We start from the raw sequence: 19,911 nt of genomic DNA on the forward strand, positions 1-19,911 counted from the left end.
TGGAACCCCCATGGACGTTTGTGAATCTCCCCCAATGTAATGTGTAATTTATTATTTATAGTGACAGTAATCTTTATGGTTTTTGTCAGGGTTTTTGTCTATAACCATACTCACACTAATGCTTGTGAAAAAGCTGGGAAATAGCCTATGTCAATAGTAGCTCTACCATACATGCATGTATGCAACTCAGCCCCCCTCACCTTCACAGCAGGGCCTCTCTCACACCCAATTCTAGGGTCTAACTTTTATCACAACCAAAATAGCTAGCTAAAATGTCTTGTGAACATTTTCAAATGTCCCAAACATATTTTGATTTGTGACTGTTATTAGCATTTAGCAGCAGTGTGATTTTTCAATAGGCCTATTTCTTCTGCGCTGCTGCTGTGAAGTGGTGCTACCCCCAGGGGTCAATGTTGCCATTGTAAATGTGATGGTGGTATTGATGGTGTTTTATAGCACTAGTTACTTTTCTAAAGACAAAATAACACAGCAAATGTTTTTCGGAACTTTGTCAACTTTCAAAAAAGAAAGAATGGATGATATTTCAATAGTTTAGACCGGAACCACTACAACACTATGAACTGGATTGGAATGAATAGTACGAGGTTTTATTTTCCAAATTCCAAAAATACTTTATCACACTTTACCTGTAGAAATGAACAGGTACAGGTACTTTAACTGTTATGGCTTGTGAATGTTTCCTTCATGCAGGTTTCCTTCATTTAAATATTTACCCAAATGCCAAAAATACTCTACAATAATACTTTGTCAAACTTCACCGTAGAAAATTAACAGGTCTAGCCCAACTACTACTATGGTTTGTGTTGTTTAAATTTTTTTTTTTTTTAAATGTATACATTCCTCATCACTTACAATAAGTCCTTCAGCAACCTCCCACACAACATACAGAATGCATCCATCACACAGATCTGTATCTAAATGTTAGTTTTGCGTAGACCTATTAATTATCAGCTATGTTTATTTTCTAAAGTATTCTCTAATAACAGTCCTTTGCCAAACTGCCACAAATGACCATTAAAGATATCAAAGTCCTGGCTTCAATATGAATGCTGTTCCAGTTCAGTCATGTTAGAACTTGGAAGACATTCATTCATTATTTTGTTTGCTTGCAATAGCATAATAAAAAATAAAATAATAATTATAATGTAATAATAATTCATGGGATTTAATTCACCTTTAAAAAAAGACACTGTACATCAACACTGTACAGTAGGTGTCCTATCAGTTCCCACCTAGTTGTCATGGCTCGTTTCTCCCACTTAGCTATGAGTTAGGACTAGCTCAACTAAATTATTGTCTTCTTAAGTGGAAATGTTACACAATATTGTACCCCTGTAGCTCAGTTGGTAGAGCATGGCGCTTGCAAGGCCAGGATAGTTGGTTTGATTCCCAGGATCACTCATATGTAACAAAATGTATGCATCCGTGACTGGAAGTTGCATTGGATTAAATTGTCTGCTAAATGGCATTTATTATTGTTGTTGTAGCCTACTGTTAAGACACATTTGGAAGAATTTGACCTGTTTTACTTATCTTTACATGTGTTATGCTTATTTGTCCATTGTTTGAAAGCTAGTAGGCCTAATATCCACACATTTAAGGAGTTTATATCCTCTGAGGGGAGGCTGGCAGGAAAACGTTGACATTAAATGGTTTACATACTGTACTAACATGTAGGGCCTAGGTCGGGGACTAAACACCACTGTTGTGGAGAAAGTCTTGACCAGGTGCATAGAATGTGAACTGATACCATTGGCCAGCTGGCCCTGCACTGGCATTCTGAAGACATTCCTTTGACAGAAATAGCCTGCTTCCACTACCCAGAGTTTAGCTACATGTTTTGTAGTTTCTGGCTCCAGAACTCAAGTTTCTGGAGCTGATGTAAGCTAATATGTTGCATTTAATTCGTATTTATGCTGACATACAGTATCAGTCAAAAGTTTGGACACACCTACTTATTCAAGGGTGTTTTGTTATTTTTTACTATTTTCTACATTGTAGATTAATAGTGAAGACATCAAAACTATGAAATAACACACATGGAATCATGTAGTAACCAAAAAAGTGTTAAACAAATCAAAATGCTGATTCTTAAAAGTAGCCACCCTTTGCATTGATGACAGCTTTGCACACTCTTGGCATTATCTCAACCAGCTTCATGAGGTAGTAACCTGGAATGAATTTCAATTAACAGGTGTGCCTTGTTAAAAGTTAATTTGTGGAATTTATTTCCTTCAAAATGAATATCAGCCAATCAGTTGTGTTGTGACAAGGTTGGGGTGGTATACAGAAGATATCCCTATTTGGTAAAAAACCAAGTCCATATTAAGTCAAGAATAGCTCAAATAAGCAAAGAGAAACAACAGTCCATCATTACTTTAAGACATTAAGGTCAGTCAAATGAAATTTTCAAGAACTTTGAAAGTGAGGTCGCAATAACCATCAAGTGCTATGATGAAACTGGCTCTCATGAGGACCGCCACAGGAAAGGAAGACCCAGAGTTACCTCTGCTGCAGAGGAAAAGTTCATTAGAGTTAACTGCACCTCAGATTGCAGCCCAAACAAATGCTTCACAAAGTTCAAGTAACAGACACATCTCAACATCAACTGTTCAGAGGTACTGCGTGAATCGGTCCTTCATGGCCGAATTGCTGCAAAGAAACCACCACCAAAGGACACCAATAATAATAACAGACTTGCTTGGGCCAAGAAACAAGAGCAATCGACATTAGACCGGTAGAAATCTGTCCTTTGGTCTGATGAGTCCAAATTTGAGATTTTTGGTTCCAACCGCCATGTCTTTGTGAGATGCAGAGTAGGTGAATGGATGATCTCCGCATGTGTAGTTCTCACCGTGAAGCATGGAGGAGGAAGTGTTATGGTGTGGGGTTGCTTTGCTGGTGAGACTGTCAGTGCTGTATTTAGAATTCAAGGCACACTGAGTTGGACCGCAGAGTGAAGGAAAAGCAACCAACAACTGCTCAGCATATGTGGGAACTCCTTCAAGACCATTGGAAAAACATTCCAGGTGAAGCTGGTTGAGAGAATTCCAAGAGTGTGCAAAGCTGGCATCAAGACAAAGGGTGGATACTTTGAAGAATCTCAAATATAAATATATATTTTGATTTGTTTAGCACTTTTTAAATTGTTACTACTGTACATGATTGCATATGTGTTATGTTATAGTTTTGATGTCTTCACTATTATACTACAATGTAGAAAATAGTAAAAATAAAGAAAAACCCTTGAATAAGTAGGTGTGTCCAAAATGTTGACTGGTACTGTATTATGTTTTCACAAAGCAGTGTGAAACCAGAATTAGGCCTAGCCTAGGCCTGTATTGTGGAACTAAAGTCATACAGATACAGTGCCTTCAGCAATTATACATATCCCTTGACTTTTTCCACATTTTGTTTTTACAGCCTTAGTTAAAAATGGATTAAATTGAGAGTTTGTGTCACTGACTGACACACAATACCCCAAAATATAAGTGTAATTATGTTTTTAACGGTGTTTACAAATTCATAAAAAATTAAAAGCTGAAAAGTCTTTAGTCAATAAGTATTCAACTCCTTTGTTATGGCAAGCCTAAATATGTTCAGGATAAAAAATTGGCTTAACAAGTCACATAATATGTTGCATGGACTTAACATGATTTTTGAATAACTACTTTATCTCTGTACCCCACACATACAATGATCTGTAAGGTCCCTCAGTCAAGCAGTGAATTTCAAACACAGATTCAACCACAAAGATCAGGGAGATTTTCCTGCATCGCAAAGAAGGGCACTTATTGGTAGATGGGTAAAAAAACAAAAACATAAGCAGACATTGAATATCCCTTTGAGCATGGAGCATATTAATTACACTTTGGATGGTGTATCAATACACCAATTCTCCCGAGTGGCTCAGCGGTCTAACGCACTGCATCTCAGTGCTAGAGGCATCACTACAGACCCTGGTTCAATTCCATGCTGTATCACAACCGCCGTGATTGGGCGTCCCATAGGGCGGTGCACAGTTGGCCCAGCGTCATCCGGGTTAAGGTTTGGCCGGGCTAGGCCTTCATTTCTTGTCTCGTTAAATAAAGGTTAAATGAAATTTACAAAACATACAGTGCCTTGCGAAAGTATTCGGCCCCCTTGAACTTTGCGACCATTTTTCACATTTCAGGCTTCAAACATAAAGATATAAAACTGTATTTTTTTGTTAAGAATCAACAACAAGTGGGACATAATCATGAAGTGGAACGACATTTATTGGATATTTCAAACTTTTTTAACAAATCAAAAACTGAAAAATTGGGCGTGCAAAATTATTCAGCCCCCTTAAGTTAATACTTTGTAGCGCCACCTTTTGCTGCAATTACAACCGTAAGTCGCTTGGGGTATGTCTCTATCAGTTTTGCACATCGAGAGACTGACATTTTTCCCATTCCTCCTTGCAAAACAGCTTGAGCTCAGTGAGGTTGGATGGAGAGCATTTGTGAACAGCAGTTTTCAGTTCTTTCCACAGATTCTCGATTGGATTCAGGTCTGGACTTTGACTTGGTCATTCTAACACCTGGATATGTTTTTTTAACCATTCCATTGTAGATTTTGCTTTATGTTTTGGATCATTGTCTTGTTGGAAGACAAATCTCCGTCCCAGTCTCAGGTCTTTTGCAGACTCCATCAGGTTTTCTTCCAGAATGGTCCTGTATTTGGCTCCATCCATCTTCCCATCAATTTTAACCATCTTCCCTGTCCCTGCTGAAGAAAAGCAGGCCCAAACCATGATGCTGCCACCACCATGTTTGACAGTGGGTATGGTGTGGTCAGGGTGATGAGCTGTGTTGCTTTTATGCCAAACATAATGTTTTGCATTGTTGCCAAAAAGTTCAATTTTGGTTTCATCTGACCAAAGCACCTTCTTCCACATGTTTGGTGTGTCTCCCAGGTGGCTTGTGGCAAACTTTAAACAACACTTTTTATGGATATCTTTAAGAAATGGCTTTCTTCTTGCCACTCTTCCATAAAGGCCAGATTTGTGCAATATACGACTGATTGTTGTCCTATGGACAGAGTCTCCCACCTCAGCTGTAGATCTCTGCAGTTCATCCAGAGTGATCATGGGCCTCTTGGCTGCATCTCTGATCAGTCTTCTCCTTGTATGAGCTGAAAGTTTAGAGGGACGGCCAGGTCTTGGTAGATTTGCAGTGGTCTGATACTCCTTCCATTTCAATATTATTATTTGAAATATCCAATAAATGTTGTTCCACTTCATGATTGTGTCCCACTTGTTGTTGATTCTTCACAAAAACATGTGGAAATGTCTGAAATGTGGCAAAAGGTCGCAAAGTTCAAGGGGGCCGAATACTTTCGCAAGGCACTGTATACACCCAATCACTACAAAGATACAGGCATTTGCCGGTGAGGAAGGAAATCCCTTAGGGATTTCACAATGTCTTTAAATGACTGCCTTTACGATGACTTTAAATCAGAAAGAGTTTAATGGCTGAGATAAGAGAACTGAGGATCTATCAACAACATTGTTACTCCACAATACTAACCTAAATGATAGAGTGAAAAGAAGGAAGCTTGTACAGAATACAAATATTCCAGAAAATGTATTCTGTTTGCAAGAATGCACGAAAGTAAAACTGCAAACTTTTTGTCCTGAATAAATCCAACATCACTGAGGACCACTCTTCATATTTTCAAGCATGTTGGAGGGGTGCATCATGTTATGGGTATGCTTGTCATCGGCAAAGACGAGGGAGTTAAAAAAAAGTATAATAAATGGAATAGAGCTAAGCACAGGCAAAATCCTAGTTCAGTTTGCTTTCCAACAGACACTGAGAGACACATTCTTCTTTCAGCAGGACAATAACCTATAAGACTAGGCAAATATTCACTGAAGTTGCTTACCAAGACGACATTGTTCCTGAGTGGCCTATTTACAATTTTGACTTAAATCGGCTTGAAAATGTATGTCATGACTTGAAAATGGTTGTTTAGCAATGATAAACAACCAACTTGACAGAGCTTGAAGAATAATAATGTCCAAATATTGTACATTTCAGGTATGCAATACTCTTAGACTTACAGCTGTAATCACTGCCCAAGGTGATTCTAACATGTATTGACGCAGGGGTGTGAATACTTATGTAAATTAGATGTTTCTGTATTTAATTTTCAATACATTTGCAAAAATATCAAAAAACATGTTTTCACTTTGTCATTATGGGCTAAAGATAAACGGAATCCATTCTGAATTCAGGCTGTGTACAGGGGTGACAAACTCATTCCACGGAGGGACGAGTTTCTGCTGGTTTTTTGGTTTTTTCCTTTCAATTAAGACCTAGACAACCAGGTGAGGGGAGTTCCTTACTAATTAGTCACCTTAATTCATCAATCAAGTACAAGGAGGAGCAAAAACCCGCACACTTGGCCCTCAGTGGAATGAGTTTGACACGTGCTGTAACACGGAAAAATGTGGAATAAGTCAAGTGTTATCAAATGAATACTTTCTGAAGGAACTGTAAGTGCTACACTGCCTTTATTAAACCTTACCCTGCACTATGCTGAAGACCTGTTACATAAACATGGTTGATATAGGCCTAAATCAAAGACATTTGTAGTAGGCCCAATTTGTATCATATAATTTGGATTGTGCCACTAGTTATGCTACGACACAAGTAGTCTACTCTTACATAAGGCCGCATTATAACTCGACAATGCACTAAATCAAAACCATGAAATGAATCCGAATACAGCGTGTAGCCTAGACCTATTGAGTAGCCTACATTTCAGTTATCACAGTGTATGAATGAGGAGAGTGTCTCCGTGACACTCACTACTGCATTGTAGGAAGACGCCCAAGATGAAGTAAGGGTGAGAGACGGACAGACACAGCACTGTAGGCCCTAATGGAAATTTCCCAAAGCTCTATAATTAAACTGAAGGGAGACTGCCGTGTCCAATGTGTGCTTTTGCGCCCAAATATTTCATTGTTGTTTTTGGGATGGTGTTAACGGTGCATATCTCACAACTAACCAGACTGGTATGAGAGGGCATCTCAGAATGCCAGGCATGCAGTATTATGAGTAGTTGCAGGTACCATGTATTTTTTTATATAGGCCAACATCCATGTTTTGCTGCCTCAATTTAAAATGTCTTTCTTGTTTAGCATTGTCATTCATGCTGGTATGAAAGTATACCCTCATCAGACTGAAAGTCAAACATTAGAATAACCAGCCCGTTTTTAGAGGAATTATTCCGTAACTTTTTCTAATTAACTGTCAACATGCCAACATTCCATTCAAACAATGCAGTCAATCCACAGCCATACACTGGCTCAAATCAGTTGATGATAGGACTTAGACTGATCAAATCAAATTTTATTTGTCACATACACATGGTTAGCAGATGTTAATGCGAGTGTAGCGAAATGCTACTGCTTCTAGTTCCGACCATGCAGTAATATCTAACAATTTCACAACAACTACCTTGTACACACAAGTGTAAAGGAATAAATTTAGAATATGCACATAAAAATAAAAATATATGAATGAGCGATGGCCAAACGGTATAGGCAAGATGCAGTAGATGGTATAGAGTACAGTATATACATATGAGATGAGTAATGTAGGGTATGTAAACATTATATAAAGTGTCATTGTTTAAAGTGGCTAGTGATACATTTATTACATACATTCTTCATTATTAACCTCTTGAAACTCTGGGGGCGCTATTTCATTTTTGGATGAAAAACGTTCCCGTCTTAAACAAGATATTTTGTCACAAAAAGATGCTCGACTATGCATATAATTGGTAGCTTTGGAAAGAAAACACTCTGACGTTTCCAGAACTGCAAAGATATTCTCTGTGTGTGCCCTAGAACGTGAGCTACAGGCAAAACCAAGATGAAACGGCATCCAGGAAATGAGCAGGATTTGAGGCTCCGTTTTCCATTGTCTCCTTATATGGCTGTGAATGCGAGAGGAATGAGCCTGCCCTTTCTGTCGTTTCCCCAAGGTGTCTGCAGCATTGTGACGTATTTGTAGGCATATCATTGGAAGATTGACCATAAGAGACCACATTTACCAGGTGTCCGCCCGGTGTCCTGCGCCGAAATTGGTGCGCAAACCTCAGCTGCAAGTATTTTTCCATGGAATTCAGAGAAGAAAGCAGGCTTCCACAAACGATATATCAATGAAGAGATATGTGAAAAAACACCTTGAGGATTGATTCCAAACAACTTTTGCCATGTTTCGGTCGATATTATGGAGTTAATTCGGAAAAAGTTTGACGTTGTTGGTGACTGAATTTTCGGTTCGTTTCGGTAGCCGAATGTGATGTACAAAACGGAGCGATTTCTCCTACACAAAGATTCTTTCAGGAAAAACTGAACATTTGCTATGTAACTGAGAGTCTCCTCGTTGAAAACATCTGAAGCTCTTCAAAGGTAAATGATTTTATTTATTTGGTTATCTGGTTTTTGTGAAAATGTTGCGTGCTAAATGCTACTCAAAATGCTAAGCTAGCTTAGCATACTCTTACACAAATTAGTGAATAGCTATGGTTCAAAAGCATATTTTGAAAATCTGAGATGACAGTGTTGTTAAGAAAAGGCTAAGCTTTAGAGCAGGCGCATTATTTTCATTTGCGATTTTCAGAAATCGTTAACGTTGCGTTATGCTAATGAGCCTGAGGCTTTATTCACGATCCCGGATCCGGGATGGGGAGTCAGTGGCTAGAGATCAGTCAGTATGTTGGCAGCAGCTACTCAATGTTAGTGGTGGCTGTTTAACAGTCTGATGGCCTTGAGATAGAAGCTGTCTTTCAGTCTCTCGGTCCCTGCTTTGATGCACCTGTACTGACCTCGCCTTCTGCATGATAGCGGGGTGAACAGGCAGTGGCTCGGGTGGTTGTTGTCCTTGATGATCTTTTTGGCCTCCCTGTGACATCGGGTGGTGTAGGTGTCCTGGAGGGCAGGTAGTTTGCCCCCGGTGAAGCGTTGTGCAGACCTCACTACCCTCTAGAGAGCCTTACGGTTGTGGGCGTAGCAGTTGCCGTACCAGGCTGTGATACAGCCCGACAGGATGCTCTCGATTGTGCATCTGTTAAAGTTTGTCAGTGATTTTGCTGACAAGCCACATTTCTTCAGCTTCCTAAGGTTGAAGAGGCGCCGCTGCGCCTTCTTCACCACACTGTCTGTGTGGGTGGACCATTTCAGTTTGTCCGTGATGTGTACGCCGAGGAACTTAACTTTCCACCTTCTCCACTACTGTCCCGTCGATGTGGATACGGGGCTGCTCGCTCTGCTCTTTCCTGAAGTCCACTGTCATCTCCTTTTGTTGACGTTGAGTGTGAGGTTATTTTCCTGACACCACACTTCGAGGGCCCTCACCTCCTCCCTGTAGACCGTCTCGTCGTTGTTGGTAATCAAGCCTACCACTGTAGTGTCGTCTGCAAACTTGATGATTGACTTGGAGGTGTGCATGGCCACGCAGTCATGGTTGATTTTTTAAAATTTGATTTGGATCTCTTTTGGTCCCCATTTGGACTAATCTTCCAAGAGTCCTTAATCATTCAAATACAATTTATAATACGAACACATTTCCACATATAACACACTATTACAAACATAGATAATATACTAACATAATGACCCATTAAATACTAAATCTAAAAAAATATTGATTCTTCATCTACGATAGTCCCACAACATTTCTATGTATTATATTTAAATCGTTTTAAAATCATGTTTAAATTTATATATTGAAAGGATTCTAGTTTGCTCAGTTAATTTATTCAATTTCTTTATTGCTCTAAATCAAAATGTTCTTTTGCTTATTTCTCTTTTCTGTCAGGACAACGCATAGATGGTGGACAATCTATCTATAATCTATACACTATATTCCTAGTATTTATGGAATGTCTGTCTCTTACCAACTGAATACCATTGGGAATAGAACTTGGCCGTTTTAAATTATGTATATTATGAAATAAAATAAGCATGTTCCTTTCAATTATCTTATCGATTGATGACCAACCAAGAACATTGTGCATGACTGCAACAGAAGAACCATATCTCCACCTTAGAACAATCCTGGGTGAACAGGGAGTACAGGAGAGGGCTGAGAACGCACGCTTGTGGGGCCCCAGTGTTGAGGATCAGCGGGGTGGAGATGTTGTTACTAGAGGTCGACCGATTATGATTTTTTTAACGCCGATACCGACACCGATTATTGGAGGATCAAAAACACCGATAGCGATTAATCGGCCGATTGTTTTTATTTATTTGTAATTACAACAATACTGAATTAACACTTATTTTAACTTAATATAATACATCAATAAAATCAATTTAGCCTTAAATAAATAATGAAACATGTTCAATTTGGTTTAAATAATGCAAAAACAAAGTGTTGGAGAAGAAAGTAAAAGTGAAATATGCTAACGTTTAAGTTCCTTGCTGAGAACATATGAGAGCTGGTGGTTCCATTTAACATGAGACTTCAATATTCCCAGGTAAGAAGTTTTAGGTTGTAGTTATTAAAGGAATTATAGGACTATTTGTCTCTATAGCATTTGTATTTCATTAACCTTTGACTATTGGATGTTCTTATAGGCACTTTAGTATTGCCAGTGTACCTTCCGTCCCGCTCCTGACTTTTTCCGTTGCAAAACCAACTAGGTTCGTAATTTTAACAATTTTATTCGTATTTACAGATGGCATAAAAGTTTGTTATTAAGGCACATGAAAGTTCACATGTTCCAGAAGGAAGTTCTACAAAAAAATTATCTTCAAATACCTATCCTGTGAACTTGTGACGTGTGACATACACCTAGCTTCTTCTTGAAATTAGTCACATATGTCATCACTGTTAATTCAACGATAGGTCATTCAACCGCCCCACCCCACAGGGCCTGAAACAGACATTTCCATCTTGTTTATGTAACCCATTTTATTTGTTGAGTAACATGAAATTCAACATTACATGTTTCTCATACTTTTTTTTACCACAGAAATAAATTATAAAATGTTTCCTTCCCACCCAGTGCAAAGTGGTGTATTTTGAACTTTTTCTGTTATAGTCAGGTGGACTGGAGTAGAGTTTGGCTTAGTGTTTTCACCCAGTGAAAAGTGAAAAATCCAATGAGAAGCTGCTTTGCCGTATTACAGCCAGGCCACAATGTTTATAGATGTTCATTGATGTTTACTCAAGTCCAGTGAGTAACTTGCTTCATTTTCAGACACCAGTTGGATGTCACTCATCCTTAGCATAAACCAGAAACTCTAGAATAGTGAAATTCAATACTTTGTACATCTCCACTATACCAGGAAACTGACACTAGGTCTAGGCCTATATCTGTCTCTGGTGAAGTAGTGTGTCCTCTTACACAGTCAGACATAACAGAGGGGATATAAAGGAGAAGCGAAACAACACAACTGATAAAAATGCCAGTAATTACTACAAAAATAACTTTTCAAGTGTATCTAGAATGTCTTTCCCAATTTCGCACGTAGCTGGTTGGATTTGGTTTTAGTGAACTCTCTCAAAAGCTAAAGCCATATTTAGCCCTAGCCCAACAAACAGCAGTGAGGATCTGTAGTGTGAGCCCCAGTGCTATCTATGGGGCGTTGGGTGGAGGGCAGGGGAGGAGGTTTAGTATCATGTAGCTACAGAGACAGTAGGAGGAGGCCAATCATACCATAGCAGATTGTCATTACTGCTTTTCCTGCCATTGCTTAGGATAAGAGTAATGGGATTTGCTGAATTCCACTACATCACTTAGCCTAAAATTGGCTATGAAGAGGCTATAGGACAATATAGGTCAAGTGAGTTTTAGAACCTGCCCACTTAATATGAATTAATCTGCTTGATGTGATGGCAGACACCGGCATGCATACTCCACTCATTCTTCTATAGGCTAATCCTAACCAAAGCCAATATTGATCCCATTGTTAGAATATATTATTGTTTTTAAATGGCAAGAGCCGAACAGCTAGACCCACTTGGTGCTATTTACACAAAATGAACTATCGTTATGGATATTTCAGCTTAGCTACACCTACACCTTTTAATTAGAGTGATACAAGTTGACTTAACAAGGAACCACTGGCCTATTTGCAAATACGTAGTTATCAGGCTAGATGTTGACTTTGGTCATTACTCCCACAATTCCTCCTGAATATACAGTCATCTTTCTTCCCGAACATGAGCCATCTCAATATCGAGAAGTTAGCCTAAGCCTAGGTCTACTCAGAAAAGGGAGCATTGAAGAATGTGTTCCCGGCAAGTGTATCTAGGATCTGATGATCTCATAGATATGGTCTATGTCTGATGTTCTTAAACTTTTTCAGAAATGTAGTGTTTTCCTGTGATCCAAGCTCATGTTTTTAAAACATGCCCCTTTTTGGTAGGCTCTAAGTGAGATTTTATTGGGGGACCTCCTTCACCTTGTGGGCAAAACAATTTCCTGCAATTCTACACACTTTGCTATGACTTATGCCATGTTAATATGATATCTGAGTGACAGTGACTAAAAAAATCAATGGGGCCCCCTGGAGGTCAGGGGCTCTGGGCACGTGCCCTGTGTGCCCGGTCGGTATTCGTTCATGAATACTACAAGTTTAGATACTGTAGCTGGCTAGACTAACTTACATGGCTTATTGAGTGACTGTTAGTGACTGACATAACAAGAGAAAAACTTCTGATGCACAACCAAATTTCAAAACCGCACCTTGTGTATTCTACTATTAAAACTCTAAATAGTAAGTTGAGACCCCAACTGAGTTCCTAAAAATATATACAATGCCTTCGGGAAGTATTCAGACCCTTCAGTTTTTCCACATTTTGTTACATTTACAATCTTATTCTTAAATGGATTGAATAAAAAAATTGCTCCTCCATCTACACACAATGTCATTCAGGGGTATTGTGTTTAGATTGATTAGCAAAAAAACCCACAATTTAATCCATTTGACAACCTACACTATTCACAGCCCTGTGTAATGTTCAATGTCATTGCATTGCTGAACTTTTAAGAACTCAATGTATTTGTATTGTTTTAAAATGTAAAAATAAAAGGAAATGCATAGTTTGAACATATCTTGTGTTTATTTGTTTTAGCTGTTAGTGATCATTCCCTAAGTGTTAATACATTTGTGTTTACATCATTCAGCCTCTATGTATGTGTTATAAATGCCCAAAGTGGTCTGACTTTAAATTAAGTATTGCTTCATGCGATATAGAGTCTTTATAGATGTGTTATGAATGAATGTTTCTCACTTCAAACTAAGTATTAACATTCTGCTGATTTATGTTCTCTCATGATCCACATGTTACTGTAGAGTGTGAGAGGTATTCTAAAGGGTTGATGGACCTGCAAAGCTTGCGTGTGTGTGTGTGTGTGTGTGTGTGTGTGTGTGTGTGTGTGTGTGTGTGTGTGTGTGTGTGTGTGTGTGTGTGTGTGTGTGTGTGTGTGTGTGTGTGTGTGTGTGTGTGTGTGTGTGTGTGTGTGTGTGTGTCAGAAACAAGATGATTTGGGGTAGTCCAACTTGAGACTACCACACAAGCTATTCCTCTTCTGTTCCCATGCTGGAGACCAGGGCTTGATTATAACCTGTTACAATGGTGCCAACATTTTGTTGCTGATCTTTCAGCAGGGGAGTGGGTCAATGTGACTAGGCCCAGCATCGTGTGGTATGGCTCGTTGTTGTTGCCTGCGTGTTTGTGTACTGAGGAACATGTAACTTGGTTCCAGAAGAAAATACACTTTCAATTTCTTTAGGTTGGGGGCTTTCATCAAGGTAAGCGTTTCTTGGTGTAATGTTGTCCCCAGGCTATTGCGCACACAGCACATCTAACCTGGGATATCAGCCATTCAAAGTTGTCCTTAGGGGGAGTGACCATAGAATTCTATAGGAATTACTTTTTCTGAGTAAAGTATTTGTCATGGTTACTACTTAACACAGTCAAAAAGTCATAATTATGGCTTAACCTTGCTCAAATAGAGGTCGACCGATTTTAATCGGAATGGCCAATTAATTAGGGCCGATTTTAAAGTTGTCATGACATACAGAAATCGGTATTTTTGGGCGCCGATTTGCCAATTAAAAAATATATATTTATTTTTTATATGCAAGTAAGTTTATTTAACTAGGCAGGTAAGTTAATAACACATTCTTATTTTCAATGACGGCCTAGGAACAGTGGGTTAACTGCCTCATTCAGGGCCAGTACGATAGATTTTCACTTTGTCAGCTCGGGGGATTCAATCTTACAACCTTACAGTTAACTAGTCCAACGCAATAACGACCTGCCTCTCTCTCGTTGCACTCCACAAGGAGACTGCCTGTTACGCGAATGCAGTAAGCCAAGGTAAGTTGCTAGCTAGCATTAAACTTATCTTATAAAAAACAATCAATCACTAATTAACTACACATGGTTGATGATATTACTAGATATTATCTAGCGTGTCCTGCGTTACATATAATCTGACTGAGCATACAAGTATCTTAAGTATCTGACTGAGCTGTGGTAGGCAGAAGCAGGCGCGTAAACATTCATTCAAACAGCACTTTCGTGCGTTTTGCCTGCAGCTCTTCATTGTGCGTCAAGCATTGCGCTGTTTATGACTTCAAGCCTATCAACTCCCAAGATGAGGCTGGTGTAATCGAAGTAAAATGGCTAGCTAGTCACCGTGCGCTAATAGCGTTTCACACGTCACTCGCTCTGAGCCTTCAGGTAGTTGTTCCCCTTGCTCTGCATGGGTAACGCTGCTTCGAGGGTGGCTGTTGTCGTTATGTTGCTGCTTCGAGCCCAGGGAGGAGCGAGGAGAGGGACGGAAGCTATACTCTTACACTTGCAATACTAAAGTGCCTATAAGAACATCTAATAGTCAACAGTTAATGAAATACAAATGGTATAGAGGGAAATAGTCCTATAATTCCTATAATAACTACAACCTAAAACATCTTACCTGGGAATATTGAAGACTTATGTCTGGAATATGTTCTCATGTTCTGAGCAAGGAACTGAAACGTTAGCTTTCTTACATAGCACATATTGCACTTTTACTTTCTTCTCCAACACTTTGTTTTTGCATTATTTAAACCAAATTGAACATGTTTCCTTATTTACTTGAGGATAAATTGATTTTATTGATGTATTATATTAAGTTAAAATAAGTGTTAATTCAGTATTGTTGTCATGATTACAAATTTAAAAAAAAAAAAAAAAAATCGTCCGATTAATCGCTATCGGCTTTTTTGGTCCTCCAATAATTAGTATCTGTATCGGCGTTGAAAAATCATAATCGGTCGAACTCTACTCTCGAGTGGCGCAGTGGTCTAAGGCACTGCATCCCAGGCTATATCACAACCGGCCGTGATTGGGAGTCCCATAGGGAGGTGCACAATTGGTCCAGCGTTGTCCGGGCTGGGGAAGGCAGTCATTGTAAATAAGAATTTCTTCTTAACTGACTTACCTAGTTAAATGAAGGTAAAAATCTTCTTAAAATTAGATTTTTAAACCTAACACTAACTAATGAAGGCCACGTTTGATTGGTTTGTCCTACAGACCTTCCGTGTATTTGAGCGGAAGTGTCAGGAACGAGATTAGGTGTAATGTACAGTTAAAGTCGGAAGTTTACATACACTTAGGTTGGAGTCATTAAAACTCGTTTTTCAACCACTCCACAAATTTCTTGTTAACAAACTATAGTTTTGGCAAGTCGGTTAGGACATGTACCTTGTGTATGACACAAGTAATTTTTCCAACAATTGTTTACAGACAGATTATTTCACTTATAATTCACTGTATCAGAATTACAGTGGGTCATAAATTTACATACACTAAGTTGACTGTGCCTTTAAACAGCTTGGAAAATTCCAGAAAATGATGTCATGGCTTTTAAAAGCTTCTGATAAGGTAATTGACAAAATTTGAGTCAATTGGAGGTGTACCTGTGGATGTATTCCAAGGCCTACCTTCAAACTCGGTGCCTCTTTTCTTGACATCATGGGGAAATCAAAAGAAATAAGCCAAGACCTCCGAAAAATAATTGTAGACCTCCACAAGCCTGGTTCATCCTTGGGAGCAATTTCCAAATGCCTGAAGGTACCATTTTCATCTGTAGAAACAATAGTACGCAAGTATAAACACCATGAGACCACTCAGCTGTCATAGCGCTCAGAAAGGAGACGCATTCTGTCTCCTAGAGATGAACGTACTTTGGTGCAAAAAGTGCAAATCAATCTCAGAACAACAGCAAAGGACATTGTGAAGATGCTGGAGGAAACAGGTACAAAAGTTTCTATATCCACATTAAAACGGGTCCTATATCAACATAATCTGAAAGGCCGATCAGCAAGGAAGAAGCCACTGCTCCAAAACCGCCATAAAAAGCCAGACTATGGTTTGCAACTGCACATGGGGACAAAGATGGTACTGAAACAAAAATAGAACCGGTTGGCCATAATGACCACCGGTATGTTTGGAGGAAAAAGGGGGAGGTTTGCAAGCTGAAGAAGACCATCCCAACCGTGAAGCATGGGGGTGGCAGCATCATGTTGTGGGGGTGCTTTGCTGCAGGACTGCAGGACAATAGATGGCATCATGAGGAAATAAAATGATGTGGATATATTAAAGCAACATCTCAAGACATCAGTCAGGAAGTTAAAACTTGGTCGCAAATGGTTCTTCCAAATGGACAATGACCCCAAGCATACTTCCAATGTTGTGGCAAAATGGCTTGAGGAAAACAAAGTCAAGGTATTGGAGTGGCCATTACAAAACTCTGATCTCAATCCTATAGAAAATTTGTGTGCAGAACTGAAAAAGCATATTCGAGCAAGGAGGCATACAAACCGGACTCAGTTACACCAGCTCTGTCATGAGGACTGGGCCAAAATTCACCCAACTTATTGTGGGAAGCTTGTGGAAGGCTACCTGAAATGCTTAACCTAAGTTACACAATTTAAAGGCAATGCTACCAAATACTAATTGAGTGTATGTAAACTTCTGACCCACTGGGAATGTGTAGTGTATGATATACCATTTTGTATCTCCTGAGTCTCTACTTTTAGAAGATGTAAAAAACACAAGTTTGCTACAAAAGACCAAATCTAGGTGGTCGGTCACATATGGGCATGTTGGCCTATAGATGAACTGCACTCTTAGTGTTGTGTGTGGCCTAATTATTCTTGTATGTACAATGTAATATGTATCTTTATTACTTATTATTATACTTAAAACAGTTTAAATTTTAGTTTTTAGATTTGTAGAACATATTTCTGTGACTGAATTTGATGTACAGTGTTACAATGACAAATAACTTGTCACTGTTCTTAATAATAATTACACAGTTATGATCATGTTGTAAATTGTTTCCTAATATTCTAAGAAACCCTAGGCTTAATCACTGCCTAGTTGATGCTTTTTACATTGTCAGCAGGAAAATTTCTACATCGATGCAGTTAGATATAGGTCAGTCAAAGAAATAAATAGATGATTTGGACATAGTCTACTCATTCTCGGCAATGGGTGTTCAGATTGAGAACACAAGAAAGGAGACCAGACCTGTATTTTTCCACCAATAACCCCTTTTTACTCCTCCCAGGGGTTTCCAATGGTTGTGGCGCAACACTTATATGTACTACTGGAGCAGACCTAAGGGAAATTAACAGAACTAACTGTGTGGAGAGCGTGGGATAGTTACAGAACGGTACACTCTGCAGACCAGTTGGTTCTCACCGTTGAACCTGACATCCTATTTTATCTACTAGTTCCTTTTAAAGCCTACGCTGTCTGGTAAAACCCAACCCTTGTTCTCTTTGAGAGGCTTTGCTACTTCTGTGATGGTAAGACTTGTTTTTTAATCAATGTTTAAATGTTTCTTTGTTGCATTGGGTTCAACATTTGGCCACGGAGCATGTTTGATTTATCTCTGCGTTACATTTGAACGGGAGCTATATTTGGCAAACCTTTTTACAGCATGCTCTTGATGTAGTGTTGATAGAGAAGTAGGCCTGTGGTAGAAAGTGCCTTTGCTGAATTGCTGTGGTCATGTTTATGATTTGGATTTGATGTATGTCCCTCAAACACTAAGACAAAATTAGTTTTTTTAAAGTAGTACTTTGTAGCATAAATATATTTTAGCAGTATGATGAATATAGTCTACTGGGCAGTGTAATATAATGGTCAGTTGGTCACACTCACATTTGCTGAGTTAAACTGAGGACAAGACTAACTAAGTAGCCTTGGCATTCTACCACACTGTGGTATGTCAGGTCAACAGACTCCCAAAGCATTGACGCTGAAGAGGTTAAGACTTGGCTGAAGAGGTTAAGACTTGGCTGAAGAGGTTAAGACTTGGCTGAAGAGGTTAAGACTTGGCTGAAGAGGTTAAGACTTGGCTGAAGAGGTTAAGACTTGGCTGAAGAGGTTAAGACTTGGCTGAAGAGGTTAAGACTTGGCTGAAGAGGTTAAGACTTGGCTGAAGAGGTTAAGACCTGGCAAGTGTAAAATACTGTAGATATGTATGACCTGGGAGATGTGAAACTGGTGAAGCTACAAGTTACAACAGTCATATTATGTTGTTTTGCCTGAGGGTCCTGACTTCAGAAGTAGGCTATGTTGTTTGGATTTGTTCCGGATATATTATATAACATTGTACCTACTCAAAAACATCAAAAAGATGTGTCATACAGTACTTGAAAAACAGGTTAAATAGATATAGATCAGCTTAAATATGTTAACTATGTGTTACTTCATTCCTTTTCCCACTTAAGGATAAATGGGCATCGTAGCTTTATAATGCCCATATTTCCTGGAAGCCTTTTTTTATTTATTATTTTATATTTTAAAAATGCTGTAATAATACTTAGATAAATTGTATTGTCATGTTGTTGGGTAATTCAATTTAACACATTTTTGCTATAGTGATTTTCTTTGCATTTTCCCATGAAATGATTTTGTTTATAGGATTAACAGTCCTCCCCTGATACAGAGAGTAGCCAAATGTATTTCAAAGTGCTCCAAATATAGTGTTTGAGTTGAACAATTTAACATTTGTCACATACTTGAATCGAATGGAAAAATGCAAAATGAAGTTACAAACCAATTTATGCTGAGAAGTATTTATATACACTGTGAATTTCCCATGTTCTTGGGTTAATTTTGATTACTGCTCTCTGCACTTGTTGTGCAATGTGCAGTCAATGAGAAGTCAGAGTTTTTTTTTACCAACAGTAGTCATCTGTTTGTACAATAGCACATTGTTTCAGTGATGGGTTTTCAGGAAAATGCTCATCTAGTTTTCTCTCCTATCTGGAGAGATATCAGCACCACTGGTGCTCAGATAAAAACAAGTGTCCTGAACATTTAGACAGGGAAGGACAAAAGTTAAATTTTTCCAGTGATGAAATTGTTTGAAATTGGGAAAGGAACTTAAACTTTTGCCTCCACTCCCCTCCTTGTCACATGTCTGTTTCACAGCATAGAAACGCTCCTGGATTAGGGGAGAATTAACACAAAGCAAAGACGCCACTTCAGCTGCTGTCTGAATCAAGAGAATCGAGTGAGCAACGGGGCGAAGCCGCACGCCAGCTGCTGCTACTGAAACACACCAGTGTCCAGAAGAAGACAAGTCCCAAAAAGAGACACACAGCAACACGGACATAGACCACATCGTCACAAAAGAGGAAGAGGTCCCTCCACTTGAAAGCGCCCCCTGACTGAAGCATGGAAGAAAAGCCATTTTCGGTGATTGTGGTGAGTTTGAGTTTTTGTTTGTATTTCTATTCAGTCCCCCCGCCCCCCCACATTACTGATCTCCTCACACACACCCTGTCAGAAACCGAGTGTTCTTTTTGTCCGATTTGAAATCTGTTCT

At 39.0% G+C, this 19,911-nt stretch overlaps 1 protein-coding gene across 1 annotated transcript in view; it reads left to right on the top strand.

Annotated features, from left to right (window-relative positions):
• Positions 1-19,911, top strand: part of LOC135514026 (sodium- and chloride-dependent glycine transporter 1-like) — an 84,895-nt gene that overhangs the window by 1,221 nt on the left and 63,763 nt on the right. The window contains exon 2 of the mRNA XM_064937174.1: positions 19,515-19,790. Within this exon, the coding sequence (XP_064793246.1) occupies positions 19,761-19,790 (30 nt within the window). The 5' untranslated portion in view covers positions 19,515-19,760. The remainder of the gene's footprint in view (positions 1-19,514; positions 19,791-19,911) is intronic.

The sequence above is a fragment of the Oncorhynchus masou genome, chromosome 3 (assembly GCF_036934945.1).
Source record: "Oncorhynchus masou masou isolate Uvic2021 chromosome 3, UVic_Omas_1.1, whole genome shotgun sequence".
In the NCBI taxonomy this organism is placed as follows: Eukaryota; Metazoa; Chordata; class Actinopteri; order Salmoniformes; family Salmonidae; genus Oncorhynchus; species Oncorhynchus masou.